At 44.0% G+C, this 20,685-nt stretch overlaps 1 protein-coding gene and 1 long non-coding RNA gene across 8 annotated transcripts in view; one reads left to right on the top strand and one right to left on the bottom strand.

Moving 5' to 3' along the window:
* Positions 1 to 1,110: 1,110 nt before the first annotated feature.
* LOC112571746 lies at positions 1,111 to 18,428 on the bottom strand. The gene is made up of 3 exons (XR_003100878.1): positions 16,629 to 18,428; positions 15,176 to 15,343; positions 1,111 to 1,161 (listed from the first exon to the last, which is right to left on the bottom strand). It is a non-coding gene; the product is annotated as an uncharacterized LOC112571746 (long non-coding RNA).
* Positions 2,103 to 20,685, top strand: part of LOC112571740 (FYVE, RhoGEF and PH domain-containing protein 2-like) — a 65,992-nt gene continuing 47,409 nt past the window's right edge. For 2 of the 7 annotated variants that reach the window (XM_025250987.1, XM_025250985.1), the window contains exons 1-2: positions 2,103 to 2,650; positions 11,961 to 12,125. In XM_025250987.1, the coding sequence (XP_025106772.1) occupies positions 2,545 to 2,650; positions 11,961 to 12,125 (271 nt within the window). In that variant the 5' untranslated portion in view covers positions 2,103 to 2,544. Of the gene's footprint in view, positions 2,651 to 6,248; positions 7,422 to 9,763; positions 10,025 to 11,960; positions 12,126 to 18,625; positions 18,828 to 20,685 lie in introns of those variants that run through there. The other 5 variants (XM_025250993.1, XM_025250989.1, XM_025250988.1 and 2 more) reach the window with 4 other exon arrangements.

The raw sequence follows: 20,685 nt of genomic DNA, 5'->3' as shown, positions 1-20,685 counted from the left end.
CTTTATGAATCTTCTCAATCCTCCCCCCGCCACACACACAACCCTACTCATATATACCATATTATTCTAAATCTCAACACCATGTATGTATGGAGAATCACTGCATCTTAAAAGAGAAAACATATCCTCACAGCCATTGGCTATCTAAATAAAAATTTAGGTGGTTTATACCAATCTTACTCTGCATTTTACACTTTTACAATACAATGTCCTTACATTATCTTACATTATCCCATCTCCGAATCATACAAGTACCTTCACCTCAACACACTCCCCCACCATCCCCCCCTTCCTCGCGCATATACATCTGGACTAAAATAGCAATCTATGATAAGAGAATGTGAGAGAGATTCATTAAAATTTTATTACCATAAGTGCCTTTCTGAAGAACTGAAGACAAAATCGACACGGCCCGAGTGTTCGTTGACTCTTGTGTTGTTGTTGATGTGGAGCTTAATTACTATTCCGGAAGTAGCCGGTCTTGCCTTTTTGCCAAAGGTTGCCAAGTTTTAACGTCTGCTGCTTGGTTAGGTCAGCTGCCAAGCGAAATCCATCGCTGGCCATTGCTCCTCTAGTCTCATGATCTCGTAAAAACTTTATCTTATCAGACCATTTGTAGAATTTCATCACCATGGCTCTCTCAACACCAGCATCGTTCGATCTGTTGATGTTGGTGTAGTCGTTCAGAAAACGCGACGCTTGCATCTCACAGATGATAGTTTCCGTTTCCTTCCTGTAAATCCGAATATCTTAAGGTTGTTGCGTCTCGAGTGCATTTCCAAATTTCTCTAAAATAGGTTCCACGTGTTGATAATTTGGAGAATAATATCGCTAAGGATGTTTTAGACTCGTGGTCAGGGCCGCCGAGAGCCAGCCCGGGCCCCGGGGCAGACCTCTCCGGGCCCCTTGTACTTGTAATCGTAAATTATTTTCCCAGTATATAATGTATGTTTACAATTCGAAGCTCAATATCTACACTCAAACTCAACTTCTGCATGTGTAATGCTTGGGTGTTCTGTCCTTAGACCTTTCTTTAAAAGAAAAAGAAAAGGAGAAGAAGAAAAAAAATTCCACTGACCAAGGCCGGCCCCCTTGACAGCCGCGGGCCCGGGTACACCAGACCCCCCTGTCCCCCCCTCTCGTCAGGCCTGCTCGTGGTAACTGTTAGAATATTGAAATATTAAACAATGTTTTACTTTCTATGGGAGCACACATATGCGAGTACCCTGGTGAAGAGAGCTCACCGATCCCCATAATAACAGAGAGAGAGAGAGAGAGGAGAAGAATGAACAGTGCAAAGTGACAGAAATAGAAAGGTTTTTCCTTACGGTGATTTTCCTCACGGTGATTTCTAAGAGTTTTCTTTATCGTCCACATGCTTCAATAACTATGAATCGTTTTCTCTTCCACTAAAAGATTATCTCATTCTCCGCATTGTTTTCTTCCTCCATCTGCTTCTCAATCCTTGCTAATCGCTGAGTTCGTTTGAAGGGAAAGTTGTATCGCAAACTTACGGGGTTGGGGGAACACATTTTATAGAGGGGGGTGAATTTTGTGTGTGTGTGTGTTTGCGTGCATGTATAAGTGAGCTGTGTGGTTATTTTGATGTAACGATCGTCGTTCACATTGTTTTAATCTTCTTTGCTGCCATCATCTAACAGATTGCACAATACAAACACCAAACTTGCCGGCGTGGGGGGGAGTTTTACTTTAGCTGATTCTTAGTCTAGATTAAATCTTATCTGTTTAAAACAAAGCTGTCATCAGCTTCAGCTTTCTCTTCCTGTCTGTGTAAACAGGCGGAAGTGTTTTTGCTTTGGGAATGTTGATTTTTAAAAAACTTTTTTACTTTTGCGCCTTCGTACAGGTTGTTGATGAGCTACAAGCAACACCTCATCACAGTCCAGCTGCCCACAGCAGTGTTGGTGGCCTTCTGTCCCATTAATGTCGACTTTGCCTTCACACGTTGCTTTTTGTGTTGTGGTCGCCGAGCGCTTGATTTTTGAACCAACAGAAAATGTTTGTAACTCCTGCTGTAAGATAAACACATGCAGCCTACATTTTTTTTCTTATTTACTTCCTTGTTGCGTATTCTGCCTCGACAAACTTTGTGGTCAGTGTCGAGTTTTGACATTACGACAGTAGGTTTGATAGAAGCCGTCTATTATACTACCACGTAGCCTGGCCGTTACTTACTTGTCTACTGAAGTGAGTGCGAACCTTCAGTTTTCTGTCTGCCGACAAACTAAACTTAACCCTACTTTCGTCTACAGCTGTGTTGATGTGTCTAGAAGTCTACTCCACTGAAGTCTACTCCATGTCTACTCATACGAGCCTGGGCCTTGAGGTACGTGTCTGCTAGAACTAAGTCTGGCTTTGAGCTGACATCATGAGCCTGACCCTAGGGGTCGTTTCCTTACCGGAGGGGCTAGTGTAGGTTATATATATAATTTTACTTGCACAAGCCTGAGCCTTGACTTGTCTATGATGAGCCTACAGTCCTCTGTAGCCGCTGAGAGCCTACTTCCATGAGCCTGAGCCGTGATGCGTCTGAAGACGTCAGAGAACGTCGTGCTGCACAACGTGATGGCGGACAAGCCGGCCCTCGCCCCCAGGTTTGACGATGTCTGGATAAAGAGCGAGCTAGAAGGTAGGTAACAAGTTTATTTTGAGGATACAATTTTTTTTCTCTCTTCCTTTTGTCTGATTTTGTGCTTCTTATTTTTATTTTTATTTTTGTTCTGTTTTGGTGAAGTACGATCCCCCTTTACGTTCTGTCGTCATGGTTACGTGCTTTAACAACTATGTCATGATCAAGTCAGGTCTCCCTTCTGGCACATTCTTCTGTCTCAGCATGTGGCACCTGTTTACGTGTCATTTCCGTGATATATAGCTCTCACGTTGGACCTCCTCCCAGCCCCAAAACTATTTTAACGCTCAAAGTTTGCAAGTGTGGTCCTCCTATGCTTGCAATATTGCCCCCCTCGGAACATAATCGTTTTGTGTTGACTTGTGATACCGGCGGAGGACACAGAGACCTTATCTTATCTTGTGACCCCCGTCGAGGAAATACAAAGATTTCATGTCGGCCTAAGACGCTCGTGAAAAATACACACACGTCCCTCATATTAACCACATTCTATTAAACTATAATTCATGTTTCTCACTCCACACCCGTACCTGGGTCAGCCTGACCTCCTTACTAGTCAGCTACGATGACTGGGTGAAGAAGTTCAGGGTGGACATGGGTGTGGAAAGAGTAGAGCGGGGGCGGGAGAAGGGTAGGCATTGTCTTCAGGACTTAATGTCGTCAATCGATTGTAAAGACAAGAAAGATGATGACCTTATCAATGTTAATGTCGACGACAGAAATTCTCTGTTTAAGAAAATTATATGATCAAACTCCATCCCGTGTCCTTTGGTGGTGGCTTGGAGTAATAGCACCTCCGGGGACTGAAAATATACTTGTACAGTACTTCGAAGACATAAATAAAAGTATCTTGCCCTTTTGTATTTAAAGCAAGAAGAAATAACGAAGCAGAACAGTTTCACAGACAGATTTGTAGACAGAAATATAGGTTTAAATGTATGCCTACGCTTATATGCGAATGTTTGTGGGTGCTCATGACCAAAAAACAAAAAACAAAAAACGTTTGTGACAGGAAAGGGATTAATGTTATTTACAAAGATCCCAAGTAGCAGCATGCCCAGTTGTAATTGGCCTTGCTTCTTACCGTTCTTGCCTTCTTATTTCCCGTTTTTTGCATTAGTCTTCCCCATCCCAACTTCTTTTCCCTTCCTCTGTCGTTCCCGCTCTTCCCCAGCATATGACTACAGCAGCTAATCACGCATTCCGGCGCCGAGACCAACAGCTGGTACCATCAGCAGTCCCGCTCCAACCTTCGCCGAGACTCATCATCTTCTCCCTTCCCACCTTCTCTTCAACGACGCCTGTCCGCAGCAGGTGAAAGGTGTCCCGCCAGACAAGCTCAGAGTCGGCAGCTCAAGTCTTACTTCTGCACTAAACCTTCACTTTGTTCACCTGTTGTATCTCCTTCACTCTCTCTCTCGCTCGCTTTATGCCTGCCTCGGTGAATTCCGAACATTAAACACACGTGCACGTGGGCGCTAGCGCGCACAGCCGTGAGATTGGTGCTGGTGGTGCTGGTGTGCTGTTGATGATCACTAACCATCGATGATGACATTCCAGAGAGTATCACACTAGTACACACAACTAAACCGTCCTCTTGTGTGAGTGTGTGTGAGAGAAAGAGTGATGTGAACCTCAAGAAGACAATGAACGATCTGTCCAAAGAGCTTTGTTCATTACTGTTCACACGAACGGTAAGGTCAAAGAGTGTTGTTCATGTGAACTGTCTGGTTTAGACTATTTAGTGTTTGTATGAGCGGTCTTGACAGGTAGTTGTGTTCATAAAAGCAGGCTGGACATGAATAAATGTCAACGATCAAGTCAGGGCATACATGTGAACAGAGTGATCATATAATAAAGTTCATGTGAACGGCTTCTTCAGAAGTAAATGTTCTGTTTCCGCATGACGTGTCGAATATCACCGGAATTATTTGCTTTCAGCCGATCAAGGATCTTCCTGACTGGATATGTATTGTCCGAAAAGTGACTATCTTCCGCAGATTGTTCTAAGCTTGTCGTGCAAACTTTTGCAACATTTAGTTACACAGCCATCTCTGTGTATCCGTGTCTGGAAAAAGAAGAAGACAGCAATGACAGCATCAAGGATATACGCTCTCTCTCACACACACGTCCGCATTCAGTGCCTAGAGGTGTCATATAAAAATCACGTGTTTCCGCGGTAAAAAGAGTGGAGAAAAACTGCCTGAGCTAATGTCGAGTCACAACGGCTTGTTTTTCTACGAACTGGTCAAGTGGTCCGTTATCGCTCGAAGACTGACTCACCGGGTATCAACAACCACCACTGCGATATATCGCTCACAGGGACGGCAGGTACACACCTGCGGGTAACTTGAGGTAGCCACCCTGGGTGGCAACAACTGGCGCTGCTCCCACATTTGAACAAAAGGAAGAGGTTGGGGAAAACACAGCCAGTAGTTACGATCTTGTCACGGCCAACAACTACGGCTACAACTACATCACGACAGAGGCTAGAACAACCGACTCTACACCTGCGCAGTGGAGTCTCGCTGACAAAGCTCGTCTACTGTGTGTAAGTTTCGCACTGTGCGCAAGCAGCTTCCGGTTTCTCTGTTTTGCTATACGGAAGCGAAGAATTCTTTGATCTCAAAGACTTTCCTTATTTCTCTGTCTCGTACCTGCCGCGTGAGATATGGTGATCTATCTGAGTTAATGTCTTTGGTTGAATCGCAACAGTTCACAGTCCTCATAAGAACTTTTCACTTTTTCCAAGTCTTGGTTGTCTGGTCTTTGTATGGTCTTCAGAAAAAATAATAAATCTTTTCAGTCGACCTCTTCATGCAGGGCAGCCTATTGTTGCACAGTTAACATCTAAAAAATAATTACGACTAAAGCTTTTTTTTTTAAGAAAACCGGAAAAACCGATGAGATACTTCTTTTTGGCGCATGCGCGTCGCAATTTGTTCCCCAGTTGGAGGTCCATCTGACATTTGATCATGGCCAGCTACTACGGCCAAGCATCGGACCTGTAAACAGGGTTTTCTGGGTTTTTTTCTGGAAGGTTGTGCACCTTTCAATCATACACAGCGGCCTTACGAGCTTGTGCACGATGCAGCAGAATGAGTAGTGCTCACGCCTGTTGCTGTTTTCACATCATTTTCCTCACATTGTTCACGAGCAACAAGCACTTAGTTTTGCCCGAATGAATGCTCAGACATTTTGGAATACCTCACATATCATCATCGTATAAACCTAATTAAGACTTTTTTCATTTTATCTCACTTTTACCTTCAACATCCAGTTACACATCCTCACACCACAACGACGACGATAAACTGTACATGCTACAACCGACGTACGTCCTCTCTGGTCAAATATACAGCTTGATTCTTGAAGGTGAAGTGAAAGCTGTGCGGGTGAAGAAGAAGCCGTTGAGGAGCAAGCGGTGAGTCGTTTAAAAGGCGATCGCGCCGTTGCGCGCGCCAGATGTTTGCATGAGCTAATGAGCAGAGCCCCAGAAGTATCCCCCTCCCTCTGGCGAGCAAACTGTTGGAAGTACATGTACCCGGTTCGCCAGCTCGACACACCAGTCAGACGGGCGACTGGTAGCAGGCAGGCTATACCTTTCAGGGTAGCACTTTACTTTTTCATGGGTGGCGACTCTAGAACGGAGACGGAAGAGACTTGAAAAAGTTTTGACCAAACTGTTTGGCTGCGTGAACTTTTCACTTGGACATTTGCCGCACGCACACATGCTTGTTTGTGCGTATGTGTGGCCTGCATGTTCCAAGGAACTTTCAGTACATTCCTTTAGCTCATTGTTGAACATTACAGTGGCTGTGTGAGGTGTTTGGTAGATGGGAAGCTGGAAAAGGTAACTCATTCCTGCTCCTAGAACCAGCAGATGTTTCAGGCAGCAGAGTGACCAGACAATCCCATCCACTTGCTAGTCTGCCAGCGTGACCCTTACAGGTCAAGCATCACAGCGGGGAAGAAGGGTCTCCTCCTGCCGCATCCAGTTTGTCCTGCAGATTTGATGATAGTGTAGAAGGGATTTCAGTGAGTAGGAGGACAGCAAATTTTCAATTTGTTTGTGTAACAGTGTAGCATAAATCTCCTCTAGAGCAGAAAGACAGCCATTTGATAAGAGTTTTACTGGCACGCGCACTACGTCACCTCAAACTGACCAGGGACTGCAGTGACCAAACGTCGTTAAAAGAAAATTGCAAAGAACATGGCGATATTCAGAACATCGAATTGTTTAGCTCGTGCCTTTCTAAAGAAGCCGAAAACCGTGTGAGGGACTGTGACATCTCATTTCTGGTCATTGAGTTCACGTGGAGATATGCTTCACGGTTTTATCAGCAATCTGTTCAACCGAGGTGCTTCACAATTCAGAGGAACGATACACAATCTGATGGCCACTGACTGGAAGGACTAAGATGCTTACGCCCTTGAATAAAGAGAAGTCCCTACTTTTAATCAGAGATTTTTATGCCGATATTTAAAAAGTCAGTTCCAGCGTGTTTGTCTCGAGAAGACCATTTTATGGCAGTGACAATTGCTTCCACGACGGAGGGAAAAAATAAACAGTCGACGGAAGCCACACAGCTGCTCAGAGTTATCGTTCTTGGACCATTTTCTACCTCCCCCTTCCTGATGCCAGGCACACGATGCTCGGCACGCGATGCTGGGCAGTGTGTGGGTGGAGATGAAAGCAAGCTGTGGTTCATTTGATTTAGGATGTTTTCAACCAATCTCAACATGTTCCACTTCAAAACAAACATGAAATGTAAGTCCTTTTTTTTTTTGGATTTGTTAATTTTGTTAATCACAAACTTGATGCTCGCTCTCGCCTTCACAACACTTTCCTACACGACTACAGATGGTCAAGGAGTTCAGTTCAATGAATGTTCAGTTGCCGTTGATAAGCTTTTCTCAAATAAATGAATCGCGCGGTACAGCATCAATAGCCAGGGGCCTTCAAAGGGAGCTCCTTGAGCTGCTCAACTACACGACTGCACGCTTGACTGACTCCACCTTGACCACTGGCTTGACTCTGTGTATGTGTGTGGAGGGAGGGGGATGTGTGTGTGTGTGAGAGAGAGAGAGAGCGCGGGAGAGAGACTGGGTTGAAACACCCGCATTTTCCTTTGTTGTCTCGTCTGTGATATCACACAGTGTCGCGTGTATGATCTCCGAACATGTGGGATTTTATAAGCGAAGCGGTGTAACGAATTAATTATCACCTATATATAACTATTATAGAGGCTGTTAGAGTCGTCAGCTGTATGTGCGGCCAATTGTGTGTGCAGCCAATTGTATGTACAATTGTATTCCATATAAAGACACGTACACGCGCGCGCGTGTGTGTGAGAGAGAGATTTGGGAATGAGCTGGAGAGGAGGGCAAGAGTACGAAGAAAGAAAGACAGTGAGGCTTTTTGGAAAGAACATGTTTGTTGTCAGTTCAAGTCTTGCTCGCGGCTACTCTACAAGGTTGAGAGAGTTCAGGCTCTGTTATACACCATCGAGTATTTGCAAGCCCAGGGGCCGAGCTACATGAAGTGTTTGTCGACTTGCTTGCAGCTGGCGGACAGATGGTCGGGTCACGGCCTTTCAGTGTGATGTCCGAACCCCTCGCATGGAACAGAAGACCAACGATTTGTTTGAGCATGGCCGCCGCTCTCGTAGAACACTAACATTCTATAAGACCTTCCCATCCTGCAAGAGTAGTGGGGTAATAGTGGCTGGGTTCCTTACAAGCAGATTTTAGGGAAGGGTGAAAGAGAATCAATTATGTTTCAGCTCGCAACTAAGGTTATTTCACCTCAAAGCTGCCAGCCCTTTATGCACATGCAACGAAAAAAAAGAGTATCCGAGACGAGAAGTGAACCTGGGACATTTATTTATCCACAATCTTCACTATATTGGTGACAGTCGCTGGTGGACAGAAGAAAAACTGGTGGATGACGAAAGTGAAGGAGTGGACTGATCATTTCAAGAGGACCTTCATCAACGTAAGTGGCCTAACCCTAACCCTCGACGAACAGGCCAGCTAAACCGATGATCAGTTACTATACTAGTCAACGGGTGAATAACGGTGATGATGAATGATGATCCCCTCGCCCTACACAGTAGAGGACAATAATGCAACATCTTGTTTGAAACAGTGACAAGCTAGAGCCGCGGGTGAAAGCTAGCTAGAACAATGACAACAAGCGAGTGCAGTGGATGATAGCAAGTTACAACAATGACAACAAGTGAGTGTAGGGGATGATAGAACAATGACAACAAGCTAGAGTACAATGACAACAATCTAGTGCAGTAGATGATAGCAAGCTAGAGTGCAATGACAACAAGCTAGTGCAGTGGAGGATAGAAAGCTAGAACACTGACAACAAGTTAGTGCAGCAGATCATAACAACTTACAGCAGTGGATGATAGCGCACCAAGGGTTAAACAAGCAGCTTAGCTTACATTGCCAAGTCTGGTCACGCCTGGGCTGCTCTATTTCATGTCTAATTTGATCTGACAGAAACATCGCATCTGTGGCATCTGACACGACTCCAATATATTTTACTGGTTTTATATCTATTGTCACGGTGCATTGGATCCATATTATTTACAAACTGTGCGTGTGTGTGTGGTGAGATAATTAGGAATAGGTCTGTAGAGTTAGTGCCGCACTTCTGCTTCTGAGTCGAGCGAACGCGCAGACGCGTAGAGATATGAACGGGTAGCATCCGGGTGTTGCGTCCCGGAAAGTAGTGGACGTCGTATTGGGGGTGTCAGGCTGTCGAAAGGGACAGGGACCAGAACTGTCTTTATTGCCTGGAGTTGGTCACTGGGGACACTGAGTCAGATTGTGTTATCTTTGTAGCAATTTAGTGTAATTGTATTTGCGAACACATATAATTTATGTCGGCGCGGGTGGCGGAGGTTTGGACAGTGAGATCAGCCCGGGGGGAGCGGCTCCATCACGGCACCTGTGTCCATTTTGTGAACCTAACCCCCCAAAGGTTCACGACCTATCGGTAGGCTCAGTCCATTTTGCTTACCTTCCCCCAGGTTCATATCATCAGGCCTCGTCCAGGATTGAATTGTATCCCCTAGAAAATTAGTCCAGGTAACAATGAGTTATTTTATAGGCTGAATGTGGTTGGAGTAATTAGGTCAAGCCTGTTAGCCTTATTTACACACTGTTTTGTACACGGTACACACGCACAATCTGTTCACACATCACACCAGGCCATTGGTAGCATAGTGTTTCGAGTGTGCTTAATTGTCACCATTAGCAGGGGGAGCCCATGGTTCAGTTGCTGTTCACGGTCGACACCTGGTCGCAGGGCTGATCGGATTTTCCCCGGGTACTCTGATTTCCTCCCCCCTTTTTGTAAGTTGTTTTCGATCACACTAGCAGAATGAGAGCACGGAGTGAATGGTGAGGTTATTCGTGATGAGATAACCCGTTTAGTGTTTGCTTTCTTTACCTGACTGTTGTGTTTACATCTTGACTTCTGTGATTTCGTGTAAAGCTAGCGCAGTTGATGTTGTATTCCTGATCACGTGACTGTCATAACTAACTTGGCTTGGTTACGGTTGCTGTAGGCTTGACGAGTGTGATTTCACGAGCACAGGACATGGGGGAGGTTCACTGGCGAACGGTTATTGTGGTTACATGATAGGAAGAAGTTGTGAAGATGGCAACAGAATCAGTCGAAGTGGAAGCATCAGGTTCGATGGAGCCGATGGTGGTAGATGAGGAATTCAAACAGAAAAAGAGAATGCGTTATCACGGTGTATTGCTTGTGAGTCTCAATGGTAAAGCGTAGAAAAGATGAGTCTCAATGGTAAAGCGTAGAAAAGATGAGGGGAGGAATTGAGAAAAACCTTATACCAACAGACAGAACGCCGGGGAAAAGAAGCAGGCGAAGGAGGAAGCAGTGGAAAAAGAAAAAGATGGCGAACTGACAATAAAGTTCTAGTAGTGGCAATGATTGCGCATCGTACAATAGCGAGGGTGACGTCTGGCGGTATAGGAAAATGGTAGAGGTAAAGATGGCTCCTTTTGACTGTAAAACTGACCCGACGGAGAGATATTTCACGCATCCGACTTTATTTCAGCCAGGTGAAATACAGGTATAAGTACAGGTATGCAGAACACAGGTATTGAAAAGGAAGCCTGACTTTGTGGCGCTTCTTTCCCCTTTTGCATTACAGGTGTAAAGGTGGGGGTGGGAGGGACTAGTTAGGTAGGGTTCAGTCGTAGCTAGGCAGCAGAGTGGCTGGAAATGAGTGTAGAGAATGCTAGTCCAATCGTGAGAGACCAGGATCCCCCGAGGATGAGGAACATCAAGACGGTGGAGAAACCAGTGGCGTTGTAAAGAGAGGCTGATCAGATCGGATGATATAAGACCAGCAACTGGATCCCGGCACCTCTGTCCATCATATACCTACTCCCAGATGTTCACGACTGTATATACAGACACATGTGCGCGCGAGTTTGTAAATGCTTGTGTGCATTTATAAAAGCTCATCCTCTCTATCTCGACCACACACTGTTTGATAAAATGTGATCAAACAAGCCTTCTGAAAGTGGTTTTTCCATCTACACATTGAAGAAAACTTTCATGCAATCGGGTTGTAACTGGTTTCTCCATCTAGACATTGAGGAAAAGTTGTGTACAGTCTATTTGTAACTGGTTTTACCCACGGACACATTAAGGAAAGTGCAATCTGCTTTTGAACCCTGATTAACTCACACGTACGCAAGGATCTGTAGCTACGAGTGAATCTTAGTTTGAACATTTATGTTTAAGATTTGTTGAATGTAGCTTCCATTTTATTGCTGTGAAAGTGAGTGTGAAGTGTTCATATCAATAATTAGCTTAATTATCTTAATTGTATTAATAGATCATAGGATATTGCAATACAAATTTATCTATCCCAAATGTCAATTAGTCATTTGTCATTATACATATTTGTCATTATAGAGACGTTAAAGGTAATTCGTGTGCAAAACTATTTTCAAATTTTCACCATTGTTCTGTAAATTTGAACGAATCCTTTTCTAATAAGTAAAGCTTTTGAGCAAGGCAGTTTTTTCTGCGAGTTGACAAGAAGCCAAGATTTTGTTTCCAAGAAGTTCCAGAGTAGGGTGGTTGTTATGATAACGCCTCATTACCATGTGTTCGAAGGTCTTGCAATGACTGCCGGCATTCATGATCATTATGAAAAATAAATATCGTAGTCATTTCAATGTTTTTGAATGTACCACGCCAAGTGAAACAGGTTGATGCTTTAGCACGAGTCCTCTTGTTTCTCGACAGTGGACGATACCCTCGAGAACTTCCTCAACAGCGTGGGGCGAAAGGTCAAGGTTAGACGCGAGGACTCGACCAGGCGCGCCACCTATCGACCTTCAGGAACTAGCTGTGGAGCGCCCTCTGTCAACCGTCGTTCCTTTGCCGACGAGGATCTGCAATACTTTGAACGTGAGTGAACTGCTTTGTCTTACTCTGGCTGGTTGGCCTATCTCCCTCTTTCAGAGACTTGGAGAAGGTAGATGAGGCTTACACTTAAGTCGTTTTCTTTCCATCATCTGGCACCAGATCGGCCTCTGCTTTTTGAGTGAGTGAGTTGGTAGAGTGGGTAGCAAACGAAAGGTTCACCACGACACCTTGTGGGATTTTGCATTCCTCCCTCCCCCAAACATAGGTTCTGCGATCTCTGACATCAGGGTTAGTCCAGATGACCGACCATCGCACGACAGGTTTGACTTGAAGAGCTTCAGGCTGTCAGACTAAGAGCATCATCATCTACAGAGCACCAGACTGTCAGACTTGAGTTCCAGACTTAGCTCTGGGAAAACGACTTCATAACTACATCCAGCAGCTCCACCTTGCTGAAAAAAGGATTTTTCTTGTTTTATGGATGGTTTTATTTTATTTTTCTTATGTCGGTGTACGAAGGGCATAGGATTGTATCAGAACGCTGTGTGTGACGTGCCGCCGCTGTGTGACGTGCCGCTGCTGTGTGACATGACAATGCCAGTGAACAAAGCTTGTGTACGGTGTGACAACATTGCTATCCACCACATAATGCCTCCCTGACGCATGCTGCACTCCTCTACCTGTTGCCATCTGCCTGCTGTACCTGCCAGGTGCTGCTGCAGAGTAAAATAAGCTTTGCCTTCAAATCTGAGCCATGTCTTCGCTCAGGGAATATTCCAGACAGACATTTCCTTTACAAACTGTACACATAGTTAAACCAGCCAGGGCTCAATTTTTTTAATAAACAGATGTGTGCTCCTGCTTCTCGAAGACTCACCAGTTATACCAGAAATGTTCTTGTGCCCCCTGTACTGTGTGACCTTTGAACCTATCCTTAAAGCTGTAAAACCGAAAGTGATATAGCCATTGCACTTGATGTGTCATATCATTTACGTTTGAAATAATATATCATGTATAGCTAGACACATCTTGTCTAAAAGACTACGCGTTGAACTTCTGTTGATTCTAGTTACCAGCTCGAAATGTTAGTACCTAGACCAAAGCCCGCGGTGCTAAGTTACTGAGTCAACTGTCATCTCAACAGCAAATTTTAGGAAGAAATTAGTCAAGGTATTCAGTCTTGATGTAACTATGAATATTAGGAACAAGATGTGTATGAAGATAAAATTGTTGTAGTAGTAGTTAATAATGGTGCAGTTGCTTTCACCAGTCCACCAGCAGTCATAACAAACAGCGGGTCGTGGTAACTTCCTGACCTCATGAACCATCCATCTGACACTTTTTGAACTTTACAGTCGGTGTACAAGACAGTTGATGAACAACTATGATTTCAACTATATATGTTTATTAATATTAAGAGAATGTCAGAGAAAGGAATTTTGTCAGCCGTGGTTATATAGCTACAGGTCAAGGCTTGATTTTAGTCGGCCATTCAGTTAAATGGGCAATTGCCACCAGTATAGTGACGATTGGGGGAACTCGGTTCAGATCTCGATTTTCGCACGGTGTTACCCCGCAGACTAACTTTCTCTGATACATCTAACTCAGTGTAAAATGTCCCGTCTCCCACTTCTTATTCATACATATACGGTGAGCTGGTTACAAGGCTATGGTGATCTGAAATTGGAGAAAGGGAGCAGCGATAGAGAAGACACGACAGTCATAATGTAGAATTCCAGGCACTGAAAGGGTTGCAGGAACTGGTGTGGACACCTCATCTTACAGATGCTTCTGTTACTATTCCTCCCCTTGTCCTACACTCGCACTAGCTGCACGTGTTTCTCATGACACGCCGCCTCACTTGGGATAACGAGCTCCCACAGTCAGGAAAGCAGACCAGGCGCAAGTGAGAAAATCTAACCCGCTGGTTTCTTCAAGCTTCAGACATTTTTTTATGCCAGGAAGTACATGTACACTGTAGTCAGGTTCATACATTGACCATCGTGTCTCTCTCTCTCTCACACACACACACGTAGGATTGTAGCAGGGTAGGATGTGGGGTCGCCTCCATCGCCACCCCAATCCTTCCGCAACAACACACAACACTCTCGTGGGTTCGTTTCCTCCAATGCCAGTCGATGGTGCTGGCTCTGGCGAACCTCGACACAACACTCCTCCTCCTAGAAACTGAACTTCCACCTCTACGCTGTCTCCTCCCCTTTTCTCTCTCGTCTCTTCATCCCCTCCCAACCACATCCGCGCACCTGCATCCTGTCACTAGTCGACCCCCTCCGGCTCTACCTCTGTCACGGGGCTGTCACCCGGCCAGCGACCACCCACCCCCCATCGCTAGCCTCCACCCTCCCTGTGTGCGTGTATGTGCGTGCTATCTTCCATCCTACTTACATGCTATGTCCTATACTACCATAGGATAATAGCAGGAAGTATTCCGGTTCTAACATTGACCATCATGCACACACACGTAGCGTGGAAGCCGGATGAAACACACTGAACTTTACATGGAATTAAACTGTTTGTGACTCCACCATTGCTGTATATAAACATGCTTCTTGTAAATATCCAGAAATATTATAGTTTCTTGATTCGTTAACGTATTCTTTTTAGTGTAATTTTGTGCCATTTCATAAACACGTGACTACATTTGTCCACAGAATACATTACTTTTGTGTCTAGTGGTGTACCGGTGGTTTCGATATATGTGATAGCGGTACATATATATGATTGTGAAGTGTTGAGAAACGTTGTACCACAAGTTCAGTCTATGAGATCACTGCGGAGAAAAACAAACTCAGAAGACTGTGTGTGTATGAACACGCAAGCTCAGACTCCACTAACTGTGGGAAATGATGTCGGTATAAGAGCTTGTTCTTCATTTGTGTGTTTGTAGTACAGTGTCTACCTCACGGTGACTTTGCACTAGAAGGGGAAAGGGGTGAGTGTGAAGGATGCGAACCCTTGCTCTTACACTTCTCGCTGCAGCAACTTCCCTTCCGCGTTGGGACCGACTTAGTGGGGCCCACATAGGGTTCCGTTGTCTAGGCGATGCTAGGAGACATCCGAAAGAAACTCACCATCATCTCTCCTGGGTTTTGTCGAGGCGCATGCGCAGTAGGTCACTGTAATGTCGCTGACCTGCGGGCGACTCGAGCGTTCAGGTAAACTTGGTTACATCACCGCCGTGGACTAGACAACTGCCGCTCTGGAGGTTTACTCTCTGCAGGTGTCGGTGTATTTCCAGCCTGTGGCAAGAAACAAAAAGTGTCAATGAAATCAGAACATATTAGAACCTTCAAGTCTCTCGTGACGATGACAGATGACATTTAAAGGGAGAGAAAACCGTTAGCTGTGCTTTATTAACTTTATTCGATGACACTTCGGTGATTGCTTGTACCAAGATCAGGTAGTATGGTGCCCACATCCTACTTTGTGCATGTAGAAAAAACAGAGAAATAACTCTCAAACTCTTAGAAACATAAATATGGAGCTTAAAATATTGTTCAAAGGCATTTGGTAAGTTGTTTTCATCCGAGGTCAGTTGGAATAGCTTTTAAAGTCTTTCACTTGCAAGAGCTGGTGGAATGAACCACAAGGTCAGCAGATAAAGTCTCTGGTTCAGACAAAACTGCAAATAGCTACAAGAAGTTAGTTGGCTTTTAACTCGAGTAGAATTCTCTTGGAGTTGTTATCTGCAACGCAAAAGTAGTGGTGACATTTCCTTGTGTTGTTTGTTGTGTCTGCTACAAGAAAAGAATCATTTTTGGAAAGGGTAAGTATTTTGAGTGGCAATATTTTGCACGAAGACAAATTTAATGATACGTAGTTCACAACATGTCGGCTGTATAATCTGTCTTCATAATAATATTCAAACAGAATGCACATAGTGCATTCATGAACTATCCAGTCCGTGCAAAATGTTTGTAATATTCATAGATGCATATACTGTTATGTAACGTGTGTTCGTAATGTTATGAGACATTGTTTATGCAATGTGGCATGTTATGGTACAGTGTAATGTGCGGTTGTCACAAACTGACGGGTCCTTCAACGTATTCAGTCAGGACAAACTGCGGTCTTTCAACAAGAACAATGATTGCCAAGGTCTTGTGCATCCTGTGTATCCTGTGCCGGGCCAAGGATTTTCGTATGACAGGAAACCACAAACCACATCAGACGCCGCCGAACGAGAATCTACTCTTGGGAATGACAAAGCCCCTACGGCGAAAAGGACACAGCCTGGGCTGGGTGGGAATGGTGATAACGATCAACAGAAAATTCACTAAAGTCTTGATGGATATCTCTCGTCAAACTATTAAAAAATATATATAAATTTTATTCGCACACCCACTCGCACTGTCACACAGTTCTCACGGTGCCTCTTCAAAGTATCAGTCATTAATGACGATACTCAGTTTTGAAACATAGTGGTCGTCCTTCACCAGGCCTTCAAACTTGATTTCAAATAACACAAAGAACACTTATACTCCAAATTGTGAATCCGAGACTCATTCCTCGAAGGAAACTCACTCGGTCGATCAGATGACTACAACGGCTGAAGCTGCTGTGGATGTCGTACGGACTTGACCGTGTCGGTCAGACGGCTCAGGACGGGGTCACGGTAGAGTGTCGGCCACAGTGACGTCATGGGGGCAGGTGATAATCCTGTTCGAGGCATCCTCGTACCTCGTGGTGCGGATCCCAGCGCTGCTGCGTTGGCGGATCAAAGGAGAGTGGATAATGAATTCCTGATAGACAATTTCTCTGTACTCAAGATGGCTCCCGTTAGACATAAACATCTGTAACTCTGTACTTAACACTACTTATCCTTTTATACAGCCTTCACTCGTACCTCAGTTTTACAAAAATCTAATACGTAAGTGAGTTCTATTACATTTGGATAAAACAACAAAAGAAAATGACACCATACTTCGCCTCGATCGACACCACCATGGTAGGATATATCAATCCCAGCCAGGGCAGATGTAGATGCCGTGACTCAGGCGCGTCTTTTTTCTTTGGTATTATGGGCCTGAGTGAAACTTGCTACCTATTTCCCGCCACAATTTTAGGGTGAGCTCTGTTTGTAAACTCTCAGCGTCACTGTTAACACTTTCGTTCCTAACTGACATATTCGTACACTCATTCCATTTATACATCCAGCTCTTGTGTTTGAACAATTCGATCTGCTTAAGTTCTAAAAAAAATAAATAAAAATAAAATAAAAATAAAAACAAAATAATAAAATAGTATTCAAATTGCATTACATAATTTAAAAACTAACAGATCAGAATCTGGGTGTGGAAACTTAAATTACTCGGAGCCAGCGGGGAGAGGAAATTTCTTACTCACACGACGATCGGTACTCCCAGTCATCAGCAGATGATTTTATCAAGATGGTTTCATTCATCTGCTTCTTCATTGCGTATACTTTTCGTTTGAGTTTCCATACTGTGCGTGATGTACGGGTATTTTAGCTGTGAGCTCAGAAATAAAATCATAAAGTTTGTACAATAAAATCATAATCATTGTATCAAGGCCTCGTTGCCTGAAACAGAACTGGAGAAAATGACGACGGGATAAAGTAAGAGGTGTTATTGAAGAAAGAAAGAAAAAGGTATGAGAGTAGAGTCATGGTGTCAGAAAAGAGAGATGGGAGTGGGAGGATGTAGAGGGCTGATTTGATTTGTGCGTGTGTAAATAGATAAGCATGCATCTCACCCTTTAGGGTAAAAAAAAAAAAAAAGAAATAATAACCGTCATACGGGCTAAGCATCGTGCAGCCAAGAACGTTTGGTGGTGCTGATGTCTACTGTCAGCATGAGGGTGGGACATCACTCGTCACTGTTGTGTTTAACGTTCACTAACCGAGTGCTTTACTTTAGATTTTTAACGCGCAGTACTTGTGTAATGCTGTTAAACTGTCACTGGTTTCCTGGGAGAATGTTGGGTACTAACAGAATTATTGTCACTGCCTGTCAGTCGATGTCAACCTTTGACATGTCATTTGTCGAATATTCAGCTGTTCCCATTTTTTCAATGCAACTTGTCGAGCACAACACCCCCGTGCAGGCGGGAAGGAAAGAAACTTTGTAGCACATCTCTAATCCATCCTAGTGTCATCAGGCACACATTCATTAAGGACACTGCGAGCGGGAGTCGTGTCATGCCACCTTGTCACAATATAAGCCGCGGCCGTCAAGTAAGAAGCTTTGGTGAAAAAAGCCGGAATTCCTCTTTTGCCTTCACACGGATTATACGGGGCTTTCACTAGGAAACTAGATAATCTTACAGAAAGAAACAGACCACAAGCAGGTAATGCGGAGAAAAGTAACCCAGAGTTTTGCTTTGTGAATGTAACTGGGACAGAGCAAATTGTGGACTGGTAGCACGATCATCTCCCTGAAAGGATTACAGCTGACCGTGACTTTTTGATGAAGTGATGCTCCCAAATTTCTTAGAAGCTATAGATGAAACAGGCATGAGTTTGGTGGTGAGGGGCCCCAAGACATCGTTGTCAAGGAGACTGAGATTTTGTTGTGCTTTTGGTCGTCGGATAATGAAGTGGCGATGACTAGCTTGGCGGAGTTGTTATCCGCATGCGTATGTGTGTGTTTGTACACTTCATCGACAGAATTAAGAGGTCCCTTCAAGTCACGTGACAGCCAGGCAGGTGAAGTGACATGTGCTTTCGGCGACAGCGGTGGAAGGTGTCCCCGCACCCAGCAGGCGAGTAAAGTTGTTTCGTGGGAAATGAATATATCTGTTGTATCATTGCAAAATATATATCTGTTGGATCCTGGCGGCTAAAGCTGTTGTGTCATGGCAGTGAGCCAGCGTTTAAAATATTTCTAGTTAACGTGTACCTGCAACATTCTCGCATAGTTTGACCCCGCATGCTGTATTACTGACAGGAAATATTTTTATCTCCTTAGAGTTTTGTCTTTTTCTCTCTTTTCCCTATCATTGACCCCCACCACCCTCTTCTCTCTCGTGCGCATACATGCGAGAGAACGAAATGAGACAGATAAGAGATTGTCGCCGGCAACAATTTTACCTGTTGTAACATGAATCGGTGCAGAGGAGTATACGTTTGACGTATCCCAACTTAACGCAAATCATGTCTGCAAAATAAAGGGAAAAAAAAAACCCAAACAGTTCTTCAGATCCCAGTGAAAGAGGTGGTGGTGGTGTGCACAGTAGTTTCCCTTTACCTGCGCCTCTCCCTGAACATTATTTTGTAAGTCTAGACGTATAACAGGTGGCAGGCATTTCGCTTGTTGTGTTTACAACTTCACCTTCATAATTCTATTCTCATCTCGGCAGCAGCAAACTCCCAGGAGGCAAAGGAGCTGTCTTTTTCGCATATTTCCTGGGCGTGGTTAAATACTCCTTAAGCAGGAAATTGCCTCTCACCTCCACCTGGGAAACGTTAGTTACCCGAACGGGTCACCGCTATGTTTTACATTTTTTGCAGCACTCCCACCCAGTCTCCTCTTGGTTCAAATATTGGATGCAAAGCTTACTCATTCCTGACACCTCTGTTACTCTGTTTACTAAACAAAGACAGTAGTCAGGGTTAAATGCGTCAGAGTCCCCCTATCCTTCTATAGTTTTCTTCATCCTTGGCTGTCTTCGTCTCCATATTTCCGATCTGACGACGTTCTGAGGACATGGAGAATTCAAATCTGGCACATAAGCCAGGTTTATTGCAACGGACTCGTTACTTCTTATCGAGAATCAATAAAGATTGATAGCAGAGTCCTAGACAAGTCATTCAATGGGAGCTTGTCACTTATCCTAATGCATCAAGAATTGGATATGTTCAGATTTACTGATAACAAAATGCTTTCTCAAGAAACATCTTGACATGCATAGAGCACAGAGCACATGGAAAATTCTGAAAGATTTAGAATTTAATATTTTTTTCATCTGGAAAGAATGGATCATAACGTTAAAAGATAAATAATGAAAAAAAGAAACTGCATTTCTCTGGTAACAAAATAAAAGACAGTGACTTAGGAACCAGGGAGGCAAAATAATGAGGGGGAAGCGCCCCCTGAAAAAAGACACTGAAGAGGCAAGAATGTGAATGAGTTTGTCCCTCCAAAGCCGAGCATCTTCCTACCGAAATGTAAAGACATTCTCTTTGGTGTGGTGTATACAAGGGGAAGCAATATCGTTTCTTCTCAGTCACAGTTTTCTCCCTCTAATGAGTTCGGTAAACACATGTTTTATTTAAACCCCTTTACTCCAAACTAAATTAATCTAGGATCTTATTCTACACGTTACAGCACAGTTACGGTAATAAAAATTGAATTAGCATATCCGAGCATATTGAAGCACTTGTGAGAAGTCTGGTAAAGGTTGTTATGATTCGTCATTTGGGGCTATACGGCGACCATATTCTTGAAAGCTGTAATAACCACGTGAAGCTATAACTGCACATGGTAGGAAACCGACAAAAAATCTGAGATTAACTTATGTATCTTCACCAAGATTTCTTGAAAGCTAACTTATCTGCTCTGGTGTTGATGTCGCAACATCAACAATGTTGAGCTTGAAGGATAAGGCCTGAATCGAAACA

Source organism: Pomacea canaliculata, linkage group LG9 (genome assembly GCF_003073045.1).
Source record: "Pomacea canaliculata isolate SZHN2017 linkage group LG9, ASM307304v1, whole genome shotgun sequence".
Lineage (NCBI taxonomy): Eukaryota > Metazoa > Mollusca > Gastropoda > Architaenioglossa > Ampullariidae > Pomacea > Pomacea canaliculata.
The sequence above is the reverse complement of the archived record's forward strand: the minus strand, read 5'-3'. Positions and strand labels throughout refer to the sequence as shown.